The sequence below is a fragment of the Salmo salar genome, chromosome 14, assembly GCF_965601325.2.
Source record: "Salmo salar chromosome 14, fSalSal1, whole genome shotgun sequence".
Lineage (NCBI taxonomy): Eukaryota > Metazoa > Chordata > Actinopteri > Salmoniformes > Salmonidae > Salmo > Salmo salar.
In genome coordinates this window covers 109290793-109312674 of record NC_138304.1, presented here as the reverse complement: position 1 = coordinate 109312674, position 21882 = coordinate 109290793, and the positions used below count along the sequence as shown (strand labels likewise).

The following is a 21882-nucleotide window of genomic DNA, read 5'->3' as shown; positions in this document are numbered from 1 at the left end:
GCCTCCTGACAGAGGCAACCAGGTTTTTGGCTAAAATGTCCTTGTACTGGGTAAAGTTCATGATGCTGTTGACCTTAACAAGGGCCCCAGGACCAGCGGAAACAAAATGGAACCAGTGCTTTTGTCAGATTACCCTTTTCAAACAAATATTGACCATTAAATATGAAAACATGAATAGCTAACTGCTTTCACAATGTCAAATTCTGATGTCGCAATATACTGTATCAGGGGTAGGCAACTAGATTTAGCCACAGGCCCAAAAATACATTGTAATTGAACATGACAATCATTTCATACCTTGATTACATTGAGAGACGATCACATGTTCTTTTTATTTTTTATTTGTGGGAATACTTTGGAACAGGTTTCCTCAATTCAACTCATTTTAGCTAAATTCCTTGGGGGGGCCAATGGGCCCTGGTCAATAGTAGTGCACTAGATAGAGAATAGACAGAAGGTATACATACACCAGGTAATCAACATAGGGTTACATAAAGGTTTGATGTGTTGATTAGGTCTTCAGGATGATTACCTGAATCATAGTTGAGCCTTAAAATACCTCTAGAAGGTCTTCCTACTTCGAACCAGCATCGATCCACTGATCTAATCCTCTTGAAGAATCAATTCAGCAGTGAGACTGGACTGCAGACACCTTTATAGGACAGAGTACCACTGATATAACATCCTGTTGTAACAGACTTGCATGTTATGGGCCCGAGAAATAGGCTTCTACCTGGAAATTGTCAAAATCTGGTAGAAATTTGTGTTGGAGCCAGTACCCAAAGCTGCCCATCATTTGCAATTCTGAAATGTGAAAATGTATACGACTACTTTGATGCCTGTGCTATGCATCCTCAAATGTCATTTAAGTTTCAGTTAACATCCTATTTATTATTGAAGTGATAATACCCTCAAAGGCGGTGTTTGGAGGACATATTGGCACGGGTGTGTTGTCTCGGGCCAGCAAACCATGCCAATATACCTTCAAAACACCGGCTTTGAGGTCATTATCACTTAAATAATAAATAGCATGTTACTGAAACTCTTAAAGGACCGTTGAAAACGAAATGTTAGTCTAAAAGAAATGTGAGATAATGTCTAGATGCTTTTTATAGTGGAGATCAAGTTTATAAATTGCCTGGCTGGGCTGATGAGACAGTGGATTGCGCAGTCAGATGGAACAGAGTAAATAGGCATTTTAACGTCATAGATTTAGCCGGTGGTAACTTGTGGAATAGACACCGGCTGGAATGCGCTTTTAACCAATCAGCATTTAGGATTAGACCCACCCGTTGTATAATACACATCACTCCAGTTAAATGACCAGGAGAAGGCACATCACTAGGTTAAATGACCAGGAGAAAGGTGAAGTAAAAACTGGACAGATATGAGCTACAGATGATAACAGTCTGGCTGTAGCTGATATAATAAGAACCAGAGGATAGATTGATGGATGGATAGATAGGCCAACACAAGCTTACTCAAACCAATAAGATTTCACAACAAGAAAACATTAAAAACTACATTTTTTTTTTACCATGCTCTGCCCAAAGCACCTCAGAGTGGGCTGCAAGTCAGTTCTTAAAAAAAAAAATCCCCCCCCCCAAACACACCAAACAAAAAAACAGTGTAATATTGACGAGTCGACCTGTCAAACTGGGGTTCTCTTCTCTGGCATTCAGGACATTTTCTCAAATGCAAACACCAGGTATATGCCTGAGAGAGAGAGTGATGGAGAGAGAGATGGAAGAAAGAGTTAAATTTAACAGGGTCCTCATTAGCTAGTGCATTTAAAAGAGATATTAATCAAACATAATTGAATTAAAACAACTCATTAGCAGACAAGCCACTGCAGTGTCACAAGTCAGAGCAGAAGAATTTGGTCCAACCAATAATATTGACTTACATGTTCTTGCTTAAAGGCCTAGTGCAGTCAAAAACGTGATTTACTTGTGTTATAATTTATACAGTGCATTCGGAAAGTATTCCGACTGCTTCACTTTTCCTACATTGTTACGCTACAGCTTTATTCTAAAATTGATTAAATAGTTTTTTCCCCCCTCAATCTACACACAATACCCCATAATGACATCACAATACCCCATAATGACAACGCAAAAACAGGTTTGTAGAAATTTTTGCAAATTAATTTAAATTTTGTATTTAAATTTTTTTTTACGTAAGTATTACATTTACATAAGTATTCAGTACTTTGTTGAAGTCTTCTTGGGTATGACGCTACAAGCTTGGCACACCTGTATTTGGGGAGTTTATCCTATTCTTCTCTGAAGTCCTCTCAAGCTCTGTCAGGTTGGACACAGCTTTTAACAGGTCTCTTCAGAGATGTTCGATCGGGTTCAAGTCCGGTTTCTGGCTGGGTCACTCAAGGACATTCAGAGTCTTGTCTCGAAGCAATTCTGCATTGTCTTGGTTGTGTGCTTAATGTCGTTGTCCTGTTGGAAAGTGAATCTTCACCCCAGTCTGAGGACCTGAGCGCTCTGGAGCAGGTTTATCAAGGATCTCTGTACTTTGCTCCGTTCATCTTTCCCTCTTTCCCTCAATCCTGACTAGTCTCCCAGTCCGTGCCGCTGAAAAACATCCCCACTGCATAATGCTGCAACCATCATGCGTCACTGTAGGGATGGTATTGGTCAGGTGATGAGCGGTGCCTGGTTTCCTACAGACGTGACTCTTTGTATTCAGGCCAAAGAGTTAACTTGGTTTCATCAGTTCAGAGAATCTTGTTTCTCATGGTCAGAGTCCTTTATGTGCCATTTGGCAAACTCCAAGCGTGCGGTCATGTGCCTTTTACTGAGGCGTGGCTTCAGTCTGGCCACTCTACCATGAAGGCCTGACTGGTGGAGTGCTGCAGAGATTGTTGTCCTTCTGGAAGGTTCTCCACAGAGGAACTCTGGAGCTCTGTCAGAGTGACCATCGGGTTCCAAGACACCTTGACCAATGCGGCAGACATTTTTTTGGTACCTTTCCTCAGATCTGTGCCTCGACACAATCATGTCTCTGAACTTTACGGACAATTCCTTCAACCTCGTGGCTTGGTTTTTTCTCTGACATGTAGACAGGTGTGCCTTTCCAAATCAGGTGCAATCAATTTAATTTACCAAAGGTGAACTCCAATCAAGTTGTAGAAACATCTCATGAATGAACAATGGAAAGAGGATGCACCTGAGCTCAATTTGGAGCCTCATAGCAACGGGGCTGAATACTTAAATACGGTCTGTTTTTTATTTGTAATACATTTGCAAAAATGTCCAAAAATCTGTTCTCGCTTTGTAATTATGGGGTATTGTGTGTAGATTGATGAGGGAAAAACATGAATTTAATCCATTTTAAAACAAGGCTGCAATGTAAGAAAATGTGAAAAAAGTGAAGGGGTCTGAATACTTTCCGAATGCCCTGTATACAGGTTGATACACGTGAGACGTTAATAGATCAAAAACCTGATATTCCTATTCCACACCGAGGATGGAATAATACTGTGAAATTGTGAAAATGATAATGCCCTTTTAGTTTAGGAGCTGTTTGAAAAGACTGCCTATAATTTCAGCCTGTTTAGGTGGGATGGAGTTTTGACCTGCCTGGTTCCATCACCTGGCAGTAAATTAGTTAATAGACCAATAAGAAAGAGAGTTCCAAAGCTCTCTGCCAATAACAGCTAGTTTTCAGTTCTCCTCCCCAGTCAGACCACTCCCAAATAATCATAGCAAAATTCTTGCTTGAGAAATTGCTCTTTGCTAAGAAACTATTTGTGTTTTTATTCAAATGGTCAAAAAGAAACAATCACACTAAGGTTATGGGATGTTAACGTTTAACCGTTAATTGGTTAGCTGCTGAAAATACATTACACCGTTCAGTCTATAGGGTTCATTTGCATAATTTAGTGGAATTAAATTGGCGCGTGTGTATTTTCATTAGTTTTCATGATTCTTGTTTATCACACAGCCTAGTTGGAGGAGCACCTGTCAGACAGCGTGAGAGCAACTCCTCAAAATGCTGGTACTGGTGTAAACTTTAAATTTACTTCGCCACCATGGCCTATTTATTGCCTTTACCTCCCTTATCTCACCTCATTTGCTCACTTTGTATATAGACTTATTTTTCTACTATACCATTGATTGTATGTTGTTTTACTCCATGTGTAACTCTGTTGTTGTATGTGTCAAACTGCTTTGCTTTATCTTGGCCAGGTCGCAATTGTAAATGAGAACTTGTTCTCAACTTGCCTACCTGGTTAAATAAAGGTGAAATAAAATAAAAATAAACATGTGCTTTTAAGCACAGTCATTGCACAACAAATCATTCTAAATGTATGTTAAAAACAGTTTTGATGGTCACGATTTAAAAGAGCTACTATTTTTATTTCTCAAGCTCAACTCATAATTAAAGCGATTCATTTATAAAGACATTCCCAGCATTTATCTCCTGTTCTATTGGATTTCATATCAACTTTCTTTCTTTGTTCGAGATCATAGTGGAAGAACACTCAAAGCCTCAAAGATGATCCAACTTTCAACTTTTTGGGGGGCTAGCCACAACAGTCAACAAGCTAGCTAGCCGTTTAGCTTGCTAACACATTTATTAATTTGTTTTTGTTAACAATTAACAAGCAAGTTAGCTACCACATACATGTATTGTCAAAACTGTAAACAGAGTAGCTAGCAAGCTACGATATGATAAACAGTCTAAAAAACGCGACAGATAAATCTGATTTAACCGTTCAGACAAGTACCATGGCCATGAATCAGATTTGTATCTGATTTCAAACCACGTATGAAAATATCCGATTCCATGTGCTTTTTGGCTGTTCAGACTGTAGGAAAAATATCAGATTTTAAATCAGGTATTCAACAAAATGAGATTTAAGTCACTTCAAACTGTCAGTGTGAACAAGGCTTAATGGTTCTGATATGCCCACATTTAGAGAATTTGGGCTGTATCTCCTGTATGGACCATTGATATGAATATCAACAACTAAAATCCCATTAATTTAGGGGACATGGAACATTGATGTTTGTACAGTACATCATATAACATCAAATAAATCAAAGCTGTCCCAGACAAAAAAATCTTGGTTGACCGAGTCTCGTCTGTTCTTTCAACCAATCGATTGGTCAACATTTTTAAAACGTCTATTTTTCTATATAGACATCCTGGGTTAACCAAATCAACTATATGCCCTGAGCTTGTCTGATGCATTAAGAGCACGGTTTGATGAAATAATTAAAGACAGAAATTACTAGAGGGAGTCCGACGCTCAGACTTGCTGCGCTGTGTAAAAAAGAAATGACAGGAAGTGACTGTGTGACTAGCACCCATTGTCTCTCCTCCCTGCTGCAGCAACCACCACAGAACTCCAACAGTGTTTAAAGTGCTGTCCGTGTTGCTGAAGCTGCAATATAATTACAGCCATTTCTGACTGAAAAGTTGTGTTGCCGAAATTCCTCATTTGTTTAGGAAAAACATTCCCTATTCCCTCAACCCTTGCTCTCTTTATGTGACACATGTATGCATCACATGGACCAATCGGACCTGACCTATAGCGTATCATAATCACATCAAGAAAAAGAAGGAGCAAGCACATATTATGGTGCGCCAAACAGGTGCTGGAACAGTTTGGAACAAACACAAAATAAATGATGTGTACCAGAGTGTTCGTATTTTTGTAAAGCCTTCATTACAGCAAAGACTAAAAACAGTCGCATTCATTTGTGAATCTAATTTCCGAAATAGAACAGATTATTTTATTGTTTACACTAATTATTCAAAGGTCGCTTTGTTATTTTAAAACTAAAAAGCTTTGTGCACGGGGGTATTGTCATGCTGAAACAGGAAAGGGCCTTCTCCAAACTGTTGCCACAAAGCTGGAAGCACAGAATCGTCTATGTCATTGTATGCTGCAGCGTTAAGATTTCCCTTCACTGGAACTAATGGGTCCAAACCATGAAAAACAGCCCTAGACCATTATTCCTCTTCCACCAAACTTTACAGTTGGCACTATGCATTGGGTCAGGTAGCGTTTTCCTGGCATCCGCCAAACACAGCTTCATCCATTGGACTGCCAGATGGTGAAGCTCCAGAGAACGCGCTTCCACTGCTCCAGAGTACAATGGCGGCGACGTCAGTTCCTGTGCTGACGCTGCTTCCAGAGGTAGTTTGGAACTCGGTAGTGAGTGTCGCAACCGACGACAGACAATTTTTACGTTTCAACTTCACAATAACAGCACTTACAGTTGGCCATTCTACTGTCAATGTTTGTCTATGGAGATTGCATGGCTGTGTGTGTGGCTGGTGTGGCTGAAATAGCAGAATCCCCTAATGTGAAGGGGTGTCCACATACTTGTATATATAGTGTACTTTACTGTGATTTTGAAACAAAAATAGCTTCTTAGCAAGAGCAATTTCTCAAGCAAGAATTTTGCTATGACTGTCTGTTAGTGATCTGAGTGGGGAGGGGAAAACCCGAAAACTAGCTGTCATTGGCAGAGAGGTTTGGAACCCTCTTATTGGTCTATAAACTAATTTACCGGCTGGTGATGTTACTGTAGGCTCGGCCCTAATTTAACAGCTCTCGGTCACCTCTAGCCGCATGGCCAAAGACAATGCCCAAGGACCAGTCAGCCATCCCACCCTCTGACGTTAGCTCCCGAGCTAATCACAATGTTAATTGATTCACCTCAGCTTGACTACCACCATATAGCTATTTATATACAGTAGCCTTGGTTTGTTTCATACACTTCTATTTGGGTTGAAAAGTTACACCTTCAAATGTTCTAAATGGAATGAAACCCCATTGTTCTGTCTCTTCTCCTGTATCGAGTCCATCCAGGAATTCTCATTTCCTAGGTCTCTTTTTTCATGCTTGGTCTTGTAAGTTAACCTAGGACCTAACCTAGGACCTATACTGAACATATAAACACAACATGCAACAATTATTTTTTTTTTACTGAGTTACACTTCATAAGCAAAAAAAACTGTCAATTGAAATAAATTCATTAGGCCCTAATCTATAGATTTCACATGACTGGGGAATACAGATATGAATCTGTTGGTCACAGATACCTTAAAAAAAGGTAGGGGCGTGGATCAGAAAACCAGTCAGTATCTGGTGTGACCATCGTTTGCCTCATGCAGCGCGACACGTCTCCTTCACATAGAGTTGATCAGGCTGTTGATTGTGACCTGTGGAATGTTGTCCCACCTCCTCTTCAATGTGCGAAATTTCTGGATATTGGCGGGAACTGGAACACTGTCTTACACGTCAATCCAGAGCATCCCAAACATGGGTGACATGTCTGGTGAGAATGCAGGCCAATGGAAGAACTGGGACATTTTCAGCTTCCAGGAGTTGTGTACAGATCCTTGCAACATGGGACTGTGCATTATCATGCTGAAACATGAGGTGATGGCGGCGGATGAATGGCCGGATCTCGTCACGGTATCTCTGTGCATTCACATTTCCATCGATAAAATGCAAAGATGTTGGTTGTCCGTAGCTCATGTCTGCCCATACCACAACCCCACGGGACACTCTGTTCACAACATTGACATCAGCAAACCGCTCACCCACACGACGCCATACACGTGGTCTGCGGTTGTGAGGCCGGTTGGACGTACTGCCAAGTTCTCTAAAACGACATTGGAGGTGGCTTATGGTAGAGATATTAACATTTAATTCTCTGGCAACAGCTCTGGTGGATGTTCCTGCAATCAGCATGCCAATTGCACGCTCCCTCAAAACTTGAGGCATCTGTGGAATCGTGTTGTGACAAAACTGCATATTTTCGAGTGGCCTTTTGTCCCCAGCACAAGGTGCACCTGTGTAATAATCATTCTGTTTAATTAGGTGGATGGATTATCAAGAAGCTGACAGGTGTGTCATATGTTGGCAAAGGAGAAATGCTCACTAACAGGGATGTGAACAGATTTCTGCACAAAATTAGAGATTAATGAGCTTTTTGTGGATATGGAACATTTCTGGGATATTTTATTTCAGCTGATGAAACATGGGACCACCACTTTACATGTTGCGTTTATATTTTTGTTCAGTGTATATGCCTATAATTATGCTTTGTTAATGTCAGTATTGCTTTGTATGTGTCCATTCATTTGATTAAGTTATTAAATAATACAAAGCTTTGATATTTGCTTCTCATGACCATTTCTTGATCTTAGTCGGCAAATGCATAATACTTGATTGCGCATGGTTTTACTATAATGTTAAATGGAATCAGATATTAGACTTTAATTATATTAATTAGATAGTCGATTCATTGGTCGCATGCGAGTTATATATAATATACACATGGATGACCCCACTACGTCACCAGGCAAGCCAAAACTACATCCCGCCAAAACACGCTGAAATTTCAAACAGTCTTTTCAAACAGCTCTTATACCATACCATTTTCACAATGTCACAGTATTATTCCAACCTCATAGTGTGGACATATATATGAAAGTCACATTTTTGAGTGCACTGGGCCTTTAAAAGTTGAATATTGTCCTATAGGAGATTCTGTAGAGATATCATTATGACAGTACTATGCCTAATATCCAGGACCAAGCCATGTAACAATTTATAACACTACTTCGTTAAGTCTCTACAACAGACAGACTTATGAAGTAAACATTATGTAACATACATTCATCTATACATCTTTATCTGTGAAACAATACATTTCAGCCTTTACTGACGTTTACTACACTGTAAAGTTAGATTAGAAACAGTAGATTAATACTTAGAATTGTTACCTGAAGAGTCAATCGTGAACTAATGACTAACTGTTAGCAGAAGCAATTAACATGACTGGTTAGAAATAACACACAAAAAGGTTAGAAACAAAACCCATGGTACATACTTGTTGCCTCCCACTCAGACTTGCTCAATGTTCCCTGTACAGAACAGACAAGAGGCAATGCATAATGGTCACAATGCTGTTTCTGTATATGGTCAAGCATTGAATATTCTAATGTTTCTGTACATGGTCAAGCATTGAATATTCTAATGTTTCTGTACATGGTCAAGCATTGAATATTCTAATGTTTCTGTAGATGGTCAAGCATTGAATATTCTAATGTTTCTGTATATGGTCAAGCATTGAATATTCTAATGTTTCTGTAGATGGTCAAGCATTGAATATTCTAATGTTTCTGTACATCCCTCCACTTGTTTTGGTAAAAAGCTGAGGGATGGAGCTGGAGAATAGTAACCACAAAAATGAATAGACAGATCGATGGATCCAAGGGCTGATCATCCATGAGATCAAAAGTATAGTTTTAACCATGTTTTGGGGCTATAGAGTGTTTGTTTACAATTGTATTATTTACTTTAGAGAAAACAAGGTTATATTTTGGGTTCTGATGGGGTACGACAGTTGAACTAATCTCATGAGGAATTTATAAGTTATAACCATTGATTCTTGAAGAATATATCATTAATTTAACAGCCCAAATAGGTATTTAAATAGCAGATTGCCCTTTTAAATAAAGTCATTTCACAAATTTTGCCACGGGGTTGAGATAAAATGGGCTGTTTTAAAGCAAATTTCCTGCAATTGTACACATTTTGCAGTGTTCTTATGCTGTCTGAGTGACTCAAACATTAATCACTAAATCAATGGATGCCATGAAATGTGTTTCAGACTCTCCCTGACTGACTGTTTTTTATTTTGGTGATTGTTAGTTCTTGAAGATGATCTTATACTGAAAAATATATTGTTCCGTTATCTTTTCTACATACTTTGTGGTTTAAGTTTACACTGAAAACACTGCATCTAAATATCTATTTTAGTCATGGAGCTGTGCTTGTCAATATGAAAACAGGTCCCCAGACATTCATTCTCTTACCAGCGGCAGCTTGACATTGGGGCTGTCAGCCTTCTCCTTGGCGTGACCATAATCATCCAGGTTGTCTGAGGATGACTTGTTCTTGTTGTCTGTCGGGAAAGACTGACACAACAACAAAATTACAGCGACTTCCAAGTTCTATTGAGTCACAACATGTGGCCGCAGACTCAGTGTGTCTAGAATACAGTCATACACAGAGACTTGTCCTTGGTTACTGATGTTAAGAACTCCTCTTTCTCTGCGGAAGCCCTAAACAGGACAGCATTAATGTGGACATTATCAATTTGAAGGCTGTCGCTCCGGGCTAGTGAAGATCTTGTTTTCAGATGCTACAGACACATGCTATGTGAAGAATGGTCTAATCCTCGTGTCAAAAGCTATGGGACATCATTGAAACAATTCCTGATTCATCAAATCATAAAGTTTGCTTTAATAAATTAGTGTGACCTTTGCATTGCATTCATCTAAAGTACAGCTTTTCTGTCCAGTTTGCATTGGAACTGTGTTACCTTCAGTTCATATCATTACCAGAGGTACTGGTGTGTCTGTACCAGAGAGTCATATCATTACCAGAGGTACTGGTGTGTCTGTACTAGAGAGTCATATCATTACCAGAGGTACTGGTGTGTCTGTACCAGAGAGAGTCATATCATTACCAGAGGTACTGGTGTGTCTGTACCAGAGAGTCATATCATTACCAGAGGTACTGGTGTGTCTGTACCAGAGAGTCATATCATTACCAGAGGTACTGGTGTGTCTGTACCAGAGTCATATCATTACCAGAGGTACTGGTGTGTCTGTACCAGAGAGTCATATCATTACCAGAGGTACTGGTGTGTCTGTACCAGAGAGTCATATCATTACCAGAGGTACTGGTGTGTCTGTACTAGAGAGTCATATCATTACCAGAGGTACTGGTGTGTCTGTACCAGAGAGTCATATCATTACCAGAGGTACTGGTGTGTCTGTACCAGAGAGTCATATCATTACCAGAGGTACTGGTGTGTCTGTACTAGAGAGTCATATCATTACCAGAGGTACTGGTGTGTCTGTACCAGAGAGTCATATCATTACCAGAGGTACTGGTGTGTCTGTACTAGAGAGTCATATCATTACCAGAGGTACTGGTGTGTCTGTACCAGAGAGAGTCATATCATTACCAGAGGTACTGGTGTGACTGTACCAGAGAGAGTCATATCATTACCAGAGGTACTGGTGTGTCTGTACCAGAGAGTCATATCATTACCAGAGGTACTGGTGTGTCTGTACCAGAGAGTCATATCATTACCAGAGGTACTGGTGTGTCTGTACCAGAGAGAGTCATATCATTACCAGAGGTACTGGTGTGTCTGTACTAGAGAGTCATATCATTACCAGAGGTACTGGTGTGTCTGTACCAGAGAGAGTCATATCATTACCAGAGGTACTGGTGTGACTGTACCAGAGAGAGTCATATCATTACCAGAGGTACTGGTGTGTCTGTACCAGAGAGTCATATCATTACCAGAGGTACTGGTGTGTCTGTACCAGAGAGTCATATCATTACCAGAGGTACTGGTGTGTCTGTACCAGAGAGTCATATCATTACCAGAGGTACTGGTGTGTCTGTACCAGAGAGTCATATCATTACCAGAGGTACTGGTGTGTCTGTACCAGAGAGAGTCATATCATTACCAGAGGTACTGGTGTGTCTGTACCAGAGAGTCATATCATTACCAGAGGTACTGGTGTGTCTGTACCAGAGAGTCATATCATTACCAGAGGTACTGGTGTGTCTGTACTAGAGAGTCATATCATTACCAGAGGTACTGGTGTGTCTGTACCAGAGAGTCATATCATTACCAGAGGTACTGGTGTGTCTGTACCAGAGAGTCATATCATTACCAGAGGTACTGGTGTGTCTGTACCAGAGAGTCATATCATTACCAGAGGTACTGGTGTGTCTGTACCAGAGAGAGTCATATCATTACCAGAGGTACTGGTGTGTCTGTACCAGAGAGTCATATCATTACCAGAGGTACTGGTGTGTCTGTACCAGAGAGTCATATCATTACCAGAGGTACTGGTGTGTCTGTACCAGAGAGTCATATCATTACCAGAGGTACTGGTGTGTCTGTACCAGAGAGAGTCATATCATTACCAGAGGTACTGGTGTGTCTGTACCAGAGAGAGTCATATCATTACCAGAGGTACTGGTGTGTCTGTACCAGAGAGTCATATCATTACCAGAGGTACTGGTGTGTCTGTACCAGAGAGTCATATCATTACCAGAGGTACTGGTGTGTCTGTACCAGAGAGTCATATCATTACCAGAGGTACTGGTGTGTCTGTACCAGAGAGAGTCATATCATTACCAGAGGTACTGGTGTGTCTGTACCAGAGAGTCATATCATTACCAGAGGTACTGGTGTGTCTGTACCAGAGAGAGTCATATCATTACCAGAGGTACTGGTGTGTCTGTACCAGAGAGTCATATCATTACCAGAGGTACTGGTGTGTCTGTACCAGAGAGTCATATCATTACCAGAGGTACTGGTGTGTCTGTACCAGAGAGTCATATCATTACCAGAGGTACTGGTGTGTCTGTACCAGAGAGTCATATCATTACCAGAGGTACTGGTGTGTCTGTACCAGAGAGAGTCATATCATTACCAGAGGTACTGGTGTGTCTGTACCAGAGAGTCATATCATTACCAGAGGTACTGGTGTGTCTGTACCAGAGAGTCATATCATTACCAGAGGTACTGGTGTGTCTGTACTAGAGAGTCATATCATTACCAGAGGTACTGGTGTGTCTGTACCAGAGAGTCATATCATTACCAGAGGTACTGGTGTGTCTGTACCAGAGAGTCATATCATTACCAGAGGTACTGGTGTGTCTGTACCAGAGAGTCATATCATTACCAGAGGTACTGGTGTGTCTGTACCAGAGAGAGTCATATCATTACCAGAGGTACTGGTGTGTCTGTACCAGAGAGTCATATCATTACCAGAGGTACTGGTGTGTCTGTACCAGAGAGTCATATCATTACCAGAGGTACTGGTGTGTCTGTACCAGAGAGTCATATCATTACCAGAGGTACTGGTGTGTCTGTACCAGAGAGAGTCATATCATTACCAGAGGTACTGGTGTGTCTGTACCAGAGAGAGTCATATCATTACCAGAGGTACTGGTGTGTCTGTACCAGAGAGTCATATCATTACCAGAGGTACTGGTGTGTCTGTACCAGAGAGTCATATCATTACCAGAGGTACTGGTGTGTCTGTACCAGAGAGTCATATCATTACCAGAGGTACTGGTGTGTCTGTACCAGAGAGAGTCATATCATTACCAGAGGTACTGGTGTGTCTGTACCAGAGAGTCATATCATTACCAGAGGTACTGGTGTGTCTGTACCAGAGAGAGTCATATCATTACCAGAGGTACTGGTGTGTCTGTACCAGAGAGTCATATCATTACCAGAGGTACTGGTGTGTCTGTACCAGAGAGTCATATCATTACCTAACAAGCATTACACTAATTATTCTGCATGAATGAACATGAGACGCCACTGTGGGCAAAGGCTACATTTAGCAGACTATTGCTAGTGCTAATTGGGTAAAGCAGTGTGGACTTGATGCAAATACACTTGGACACCACAGGGAATGTAAAGAAGGGATACTAAGCAGAAAGTGAACAGCACTTGAGGAACCGTCTCAGCAATTTGAATTCCCCACCTGCAGACATTTAATATGTTGTCTTGAATACAATAACCTTCTTGCAAAGATCCTGGTTCCTCATGGTTCTTGATTTCTGTTTCATTGATCAGTCCAGATAACTGATTCATCTATTGATGTACACTACCGGTCAAAAGTTTTAGAACACCTACTCATTCCAGGGTTTTCTTTATTTTGACTATTTTCTACATTGTAGAATAATAGTGAAGACATCCAAACTATGAAATAACACTCATGGAATCATGTAGTAACCAAAAAAGTGTTAAACAACAAAATACATTTTATATTTGAGATTCTTCAAAGTTGCCACCCTTTGCCTTGATGACAGCTTTGCACACTCTTGGCATTCTCTCAACCAGCTTCATGAGGTAGTCACCTGGAATGCATTTCAATTAACAGGTGTGCCTTGTTAAAAGTACATTTGTGGAATTTCTTTCCTTCTTAATGCGTTTGAGCCAATCAGTTGTGTTGTGACAAGGTAGGGGTGGTATACAGAAGATAGGTCTATTTGGTCAAATATTATGACAAGAACAGCTCAAATAAGCAAAGAGAAACGACAGTCCATCATTACTTTAGGACATGAAGGTCAGTGAATCTGGAAAATGTCAAGACCTTTCAAAGTTTCTTCAAGTGCAGTCACAAAAACCATCAAGTGCTATGATGAACCTGGCTCTCGTGAGGACCGTCACAGGAAAGGAAGACCCAGAGTTACCTCTGCTGCAGAGGATAAGTTCATTAGAGTTACCAGCCTCAGATTGCATCCCAAATAAATGCTTCACAGAGTTCAAGTAACAGACACATCAACATCAACTGTTCAGAAGAGACTGCGTGAATCAGGCCTTCATGGTCAAATTGCTGCAAAGAAACCACTACTAAAGAAGAAGAGACTTGCTTTGGCCAGAAAACACAAGCAATGGACATTAGACCGGCGGAAATCTGTCCATTGGTCTGATGAGCCCAAATTTTGGATTTGATTCCAACCACCGTGTCTTTGTGCGAAGCAGAGAAGTTGAACTGATGATCTCCACATGTGTGGTTCCAACCGCGAAGCATGGAGGAGGAGGTATGATGGTGCTTTGCTGGTGACACTGTCAGTGATTAATTTAGAATTCAAGGCACACTTAACCAGCATGGCTACCACAGCATTCTGCAGCGATACGCCATCTCATCTGGTTTGCACTTAGTGGGACTATCATTTGTTATTCAACAGGACAATGACCCAACACACCTCCAGGCTGTGTAAGGGCTATTTGACCAAGAAGGAGAGTGATGGAGTGCTGCATCAGATGACCTGGCCTCAACCCAATTGAGATGGTTTGGGATGAATTGGACCGCAGAGTGAAGGAAATGCAGCCAACAAGTGCTCAGCATATGTGGGAACTCCTTCAAGACTATTAGAAAAGCATTCCAGGTGAAGCTGGTTGAGAGAATGCCAAGAGTTTGCAAATGTGTCAAGGCAAAAAGGTGGCTACTTTGAAGAATCTCAAATATATTTTAATTTGTTTAACAGTTTCTTGGTTACTACATGATTCCATGAGTGTTATTTCATAGTTTGGATGTCTTCACTATTATTTTACAATGTAGAAAATAGTCAAAGTAAAGAAAAACCCTTGAATGAGTAGGTGTGTCTACTTTAGACTGGTACTATATATTGATCCTCACCTCCAGCGCTTGCATCCTCTGCATCAACATCTTGTGCTGGTCGTTCTTTATGTGCTCCTCAAAGAACTGGGAGAACGTCTTCTTAAACACCAGACGCATGTTGTACTTCTTGGCCATCCTGTCAATAGAAAACACTAGTTTAGCTCTCTGGTAATATAATCTAAAGTATATTTACAAGAATCAGACATTGTGACACTTTACCTTGGGATCATAACATAGAGCAACTATAAAATGTATTTACCTTTGAATACAAAGACGTTATCAATGAAACCTTTCTGTTTGTGAGGTAAAGTTTTGCCAGATGCATGACTGATTCCATGTCATGCTTTGTCCACCATCTTCTGGTATCTTCTAACATTACAATATGACTAAAATACCAAGTCAAGACAGTTCCCTGCCTTCCTACAAAATGTTAAAAACAATCGTTATGCCCAGGGGCTGGAAATGGTTACCAGCTCAGGCAACAGAACAGAAAACCGGAAAATAAAATGTTTAATGAAGTGAAACAGAACCTGGAATGAAAGTCATCCATACCGATATTTTATAAGCCTGGGAACCTGGTAATACCGATATTTTAAAAGCCTGGGAACCTGTTAATACCGATATTTTAAAAGCCTGGGAACCTGTTAATACCGATATTTTAAAAGCCTGGGAACCTGTTAATACCGATATTTTAAAAGCCTGGGAACCTGTTAATACCGATATTTTAAAAGCCTGGGAACCTGTTAATACCGATATTTTAAAAGCCTGGGAACCTGTTAATACCGATATTTTAAAAGCCTGGGAACCTGTTAATACCGATATTTTAAAAGCCTGGGAACCTGTTAATACCGATATTTTAAAAGCCTGGGAACCTGTTAATACCGATATTTTAAAAGCCTGGGAACCTGTTAATACCGATATTTTAAAAGCCTGGGAACCTGTCAGAACAGTGTAATGGTACCGAAAAAAAGTGGTTCTGTTCAGAACGAAACGATTGGAAATGAATTTCAGTTCCAACCCCTGGTAATGACATCTACTTCTATTTTCACAAGCAGGGGGATTCACTTCACCAAAACGTCACAACACTTACTCTTCAAACAGAGGGAAATAAACCAGGAACTCTGGGACATTGACCACCCCCTCCAGATTAAAGTCATACTGACAACCGAACAGAGGGTAGGCTCCCTTGTTCTGAAACGTCACGCTGAACACCTCGTTACCAAACGAGTTGGACTCTGAGGTTTCCACACGCTTCCTGAGGAGGAAAAGAACACAAGCCATCAGGTAGATATCATGTCGTCTGGCCACTGACAGTAACCATCAGACCAGCAGGTAGATATCATGTCGTCTGGCCACTGACAGTAACCATCAGACCAGCAGGTAGATATCATGTCATGTGGCCACTGACAGTAACCATCAGACAGATATCATGTCGTCTGGCCACTGACAGTAACCATCAGACCAGCAGGTAGATATCATGTTGTCTGGCCACTGACAGTAACCATCAGACCAGCAGGTAGATATCATGTCGTCTGGCCACTGACAGTAACCATCAGACCAGCAGGTAGATATCATGTCGTCTGGCCACTGACAGTAACCATCAGACCAGCAGGTAGATATCATGTCATCTGGCCACTGACAGTAACCATCAGACCAGCAGGTAGATATCATGTCGTCTGGCCACTGACAGTAACCATCAGACCAGCAGGTAGATATCATGTCATCTGGCCACTGACAGTAACCATCAGACCAGCAGGTAGATATCATGTCATCTGGCCACTGACAGTAACCATCAGACCAGCAGGTAGATATCATGTCGTCTGGCCACTGACAGTAACCATCAGACCAGCAGGTAGATATCATGTCATCTGGCCACTGACAGTAACCATCAGACCAGCAGGTAGATATCATGTTGTCTGGCCACTGACAGTAACCATCAGACCAGCAGGTAGATATCATGTCATCTGGCCACTGACAGTAACCATCAGACCAGCAGGTAGATATCATGTCGTCTGGCCACTGACAGTAACCATCAGACCAGCAGGTCCACTAACACCAGTTCATATGCATCTGGTGTGGTGCCTATGAAGTATCTACTTACACCAGTTCATATGCATCTGGTGTGGTGCCTATGAAGTATCTACTTACACCAGTTCATATGCATCTGGTGTGGTGCCTATGAAGTATCTACTTACACCAGTTCATATGCATCTGGTGTGGTGCCTATGAAGTATCTACTTACACCAGTTCATATGCATCTGGTGTGGTGCCTATGAAGAACCTTGGCGTGATCCTGGACAACACCCTGTCGTTCTCCACTAACATCAAGGCGGTGACCCGATCCTGTAGGTTCATGCTCTACAACATTCGCAGAGTACGACCCTGCCTCACACAGGAAGCGGCGCAGGTCCTAATCCAGGCACTTGTCATCTCCCGTCTGGATTACTGCAACTCGCTGTTGGCTGGGCTCCCTGCCTGTGCCATTAAACCCCTACAACTCATCCAGAACGCCGCAGCCCGTCTGGTGTTCAACCTTCCCAAGTTCTCTCACGTCACCCCGCTCCTGCGCTCTCTCCACTGGCTTCCAGTTGAAGCTCGCATCCGCTACAAGACCATGGTGATTGCCTACGGAGCTGTGAAGGGAACGGCACCTCCATACCTTCAGGCTCTGATCAGGCCCTACACCCAAACAAGGGCACTGCGTTCATCCACCACTGGCCTGCTGGCCCCCCTACCTCTGAGGAAGCACAGTTCCCGCTCAGCCCAGTCAAAACTGTTCGCTGCTCTGGCACCCCAATGGTGGAACAAGCTCCCTCACGACGCCAGGACAGCGGAGTCAATCACCACCTTCCGGAGACACCTGAAACCCCACCTCTTCAAGGAATACCTGGGATAGGATAAAGTAATCCTTCTAACCCCCCCCTTAAAAGATTTAGATGCACTATTGTAAAGTGGTTGTTCCACTGGATATCATAAGGTGAATGCACCATTTTGTAAGTCGCTCTGGATAAGAGCGTCTGCTAAATGACTTAAATGTAAGTATCTACTTACACCAGTTCATATGCATCTGGTGTGGTGCCTATGAAGTATCTACTTACACCAGTTCATATGCATCTGGTGTGGTGCCTATGAAGTATCTACTTACACCAGTTCATATGCATCTGGTGTGGTGCCTATGAAGTATCTACTTACACCAGTTCATATGCATCTGGTGTGGTGCCTATGAAGTATCTACTTACACCAGTTCATATGCATCTGGTGTGGTGCCTATGAAGTATCTACTTACACCAGTTCATATGCATCTGGTGTGGTGCCTATGAAGTATCTACTTACACCAGTTCATATGCATCTGGTGTGGTGCCTATGAAGTATCTACTTACACCAGTTCATATGCATCTGGTGTGGTGCCTATGAAGTATCTACTTACACCAGTTCATATGCATCTGGTGTGGTGCCTATGAAGTATCTACTTACACCAGTTCATATGCATCTGGTGTGGTGCCTATGAAGTATCTACTTACACCAGTTCATATGCATCTGGTGTGGTGCCTATGAAGTATCTACTTACACCAGTTCATATGCATCTGGTGTGGTGCCTATGAAGTATCTACTTACACCAGTTCATATGCATCTGGTGTGGTGCCTATGAAGTATCTACTTACACCAGTTCATATGCATCTGGTGTGGTGCCTATGAAGTATCTACTTACACCAGTTCATATGCATCTGGTGTGGTGCCTATGAAGTACCCTCCTGGTCTCAGCCTCTCACAGGCGTTCTTCAACATCAGGTCCGCCTGCTGCTGCGTCTCGAAGGAGTAGTGGTACACAAACTGACAGCTGGTCACATCAAACTCCATCTTAGGATCCTTCAGCTTGTCTGTCAGCAGCTCCTGAAGAAAGAGGGGAAACAGATTAAATACCACCATGCAATGTTGGTGGTATTGAGAGGTTGGAAGAATGTTGTGAATGAATGGTGCCTCTACAATAGGATAATGTGACACGGTGCCTCTACAACAGGATAATGTGACACGGTGCATCTACAATAGGATAATGTAACTCGGTGCATCTACAATAGGATAATGTAACACGGTGCCTCTACAATAGGATAATGTGACTCGGTGCCTCTACAATAGGATAATGTGACTCGGTGCCTCTACAATAGGATAATGTGACTCGGTGCCTCTACAACAGGATAATGTGACTCGGTGCCTCTACAATAGGATAATGTGACACGGTGCCTCTACAACAGGATAATGTGACACGGTGCCTCTACAACAGGATAATGTGACACGGTGCCTCTACAACAGGATAATGTGACTCGGTGCCTCTACAATAGGATAATGTGACTCGGTGCCTCTACAATAGGATAATGTAACACGGTGCCTCTACAACAGGATAATGTGACTCGGTGCCTCTACAATAGGATAATGTGACTCGGTGCCTCTACAATAGGATAATGTGACTCGGTGCCTCTACAATAGGATAATGTGACACGGTGCCTCTACAATAGGATAATGTGACACGGTGCCTCTACAACAGGATAATGTGACACGGTGCCTCTACAACAGGATAATGTGACTCGGTGCCTCTACAATAGGATAATGTGACTCGGTGCCTCTACAATAGGATAATGTGACTCGGTGCCTCTACAATAGGATAATGTGACTCGGTGCCTCTACAACAGGATAATGTGACTCGGTGCCTCTACAACAGGATAATGTGACTCGGTGCCTCTACAACAGGATAATGTGACACGGTGCCTCTATAATAGGATAATGTGACACGGTGCCTCTACAATAGGATAATGTGACATGTGTTGTATGTGTAGAGAGAGGGGGTGTCTGTACCTTGGTACAGTCGGCTGTGATGAACTCTGCAGAGAAGATGCGTTCGTTAGGATGCCCCCTCTTCCTCATACACTCATAACGAACCTGGCACTGCTCCACCGACACTGCTGCTATGTCTGACAACACAACATATGGAGAATAAACAGTAGTTCACCCCAAGGTTTCTTTTCAACAGGCCTTCCCCTATTTCTCATGTCCTCTCTACCTACTGCTCAGGACACCAGCGAGGAGAGGACACCAGCGAGGAGAGGACACCAGCGAGGAGAGGACACAAGCAATCGAGGGAAGACTGAGAAAGATCCTAGATGTGGTTGGGAACAAGCTTTTTGTAATCATGCTGACTGTTACTCAGAAAGAAAAAAAAAAAAAGGCTAAATATTGTCATGTACATACCTGCACAGACCAACCGGCTAATGTGTCCTTTCCTCCACTTGAGCAGGTCTCCACCTTTCCCACAGCCCAGGTCCAGAACAGACAGCTCTCTGTGGCTCTGACGCACAGTGTCCAGGATCTCACCTGGGAGGGACCACTAGTTTACAAGATATCAAGACGACAAAGACTAACTGAGTGCAAAATATTTAAATCAGCTAGCAGATGAACAGTGAAAACATTTTTAATAGTAGTTTTATAATCTCACCAATTAGAACACTTTTAAGCCAGTTGTTGAAGTTTCTCATGTAGAATATTCTGCTCTGGCTCCTGGCAGCGAGGCCGGTCTCCTGGAGAGTGTTGTAGTGAGTCGCCACCTTCTCTCCATGACCATGCTGGAACCCGGGGGGAGAGAGAGGGAGATGATTCACTGATATATCATTCAATAGTTCTCTAATTAAACAAGTTCAGATCCTTTATAATTCATCAATTTCTTACCTGTTTCTTAGTTGGAGAGCTGTCGTCCTCTTCCTCATATTCATGCTTCCTCTTGGTGGTAGACTTCTGTCCTGTACTGGACCCACTGTTTCGGTCTGCACTGGAAGACAGATGCCCATTCCCACCCTCTCCTGTCTCTGTCTTGGACAGATCCACAGCCTGATCAACCTCTGCCATCTCCACTGGTCAGAGAAGAGTCAACTTTGGCAGGAGTGTTTTGTCAAAATGATTGCAATGGCACGTTCAACTTCAGTAAATTTCTGCAAATAATTTGTAAAATCAAGATGTTATTTACTTTCACAGAACAAGGTAGCTAACGCTATATGCTAGTGAAATGTATCTTCTAAGCTAACATTACCAGTACTTGGTTTTCAAACGTATCTACATTATTTAGCTAGTTAGACAGTATAAAAGTGCCAGTTGAAAGCTGTTTGTGTTCTGTATATGAGATGAGCAACTTCTAAACTGGAAACAGATCAATAACAACAATGTGTAACTTAGTTTCAGTGGAAGTAGCACCAGCTAGCTAACTAACTAACGTTGGTTACAGTAGCAAGCTAACAGTTAGCTGGCTAACAATATTTCATCCTGGATAGCATCATTTACACATATGGAAAAACACACACTTACAAGTAGCTTGGTGCAAAGAGTAAGTACAATGTAATTATTTCAACGTGTTGAAAACATTATGGATAAAAGCTAGCTAACGAACGGCACTGTACATTTAGCTACAACACCACATAACATTGGAAAAACCACAGTGTTCCCACTCACTTGAGTTTTCCGCCATTAAGCGTTTGCGACGGTCGTCATTTTGTAGTTTCCAACAGCAACACACGGTATCCCGCCCCCTACTGGCCCGGAGGGACAACGGATGCTTTCTGATGACTGACATTATGGAATAGTACTTTTTCCTCACATTATCTGTTAGCTATAGGGGAA

The 21882-nt window shown here is 41.9% G+C and overlaps 1 protein-coding gene across 2 annotated transcripts; it reads right to left on the bottom strand.

Annotated features, from left to right (window-relative positions):
* Positions 1–325: 325 nt before the first annotated feature.
* rnmt (RNA (guanine-7-) methyltransferase) lies at positions 326–21848 on the bottom strand. 2 transcript variants are annotated; one of them, XM_082961388.1, is made up of 11 exons: positions 21715–21848; positions 20941–21200; positions 20711–20837; positions 20467–20589; positions 20074–20189; positions 18935–19116; positions 16316–16480; positions 15244–15361; positions 9865–9966; positions 8877–8910; positions 326–1716 (listed from the first exon to the last, which is right to left on the bottom strand). In XM_082961388.1, the coding sequence occupies exons 2-11, from the start codon at positions 21115–21117 to the stop codon at positions 1679–1681; spliced, it is 1182 nt and encodes a 393-aa protein (XP_082817514.1). In that variant the 5' UTR covers positions 21118–21200; positions 21715–21848; the 3' UTR covers positions 326–1678. The 2 variants fall into 2 exon arrangements, with proteins under 2 accessions (XP_082817514.1, XP_082817513.1); XM_082961387.1 differs by having other exon boundaries at positions 21571–21723.
* Between the last annotated feature and the right edge of the window lie 34 nt (positions 21849–21882).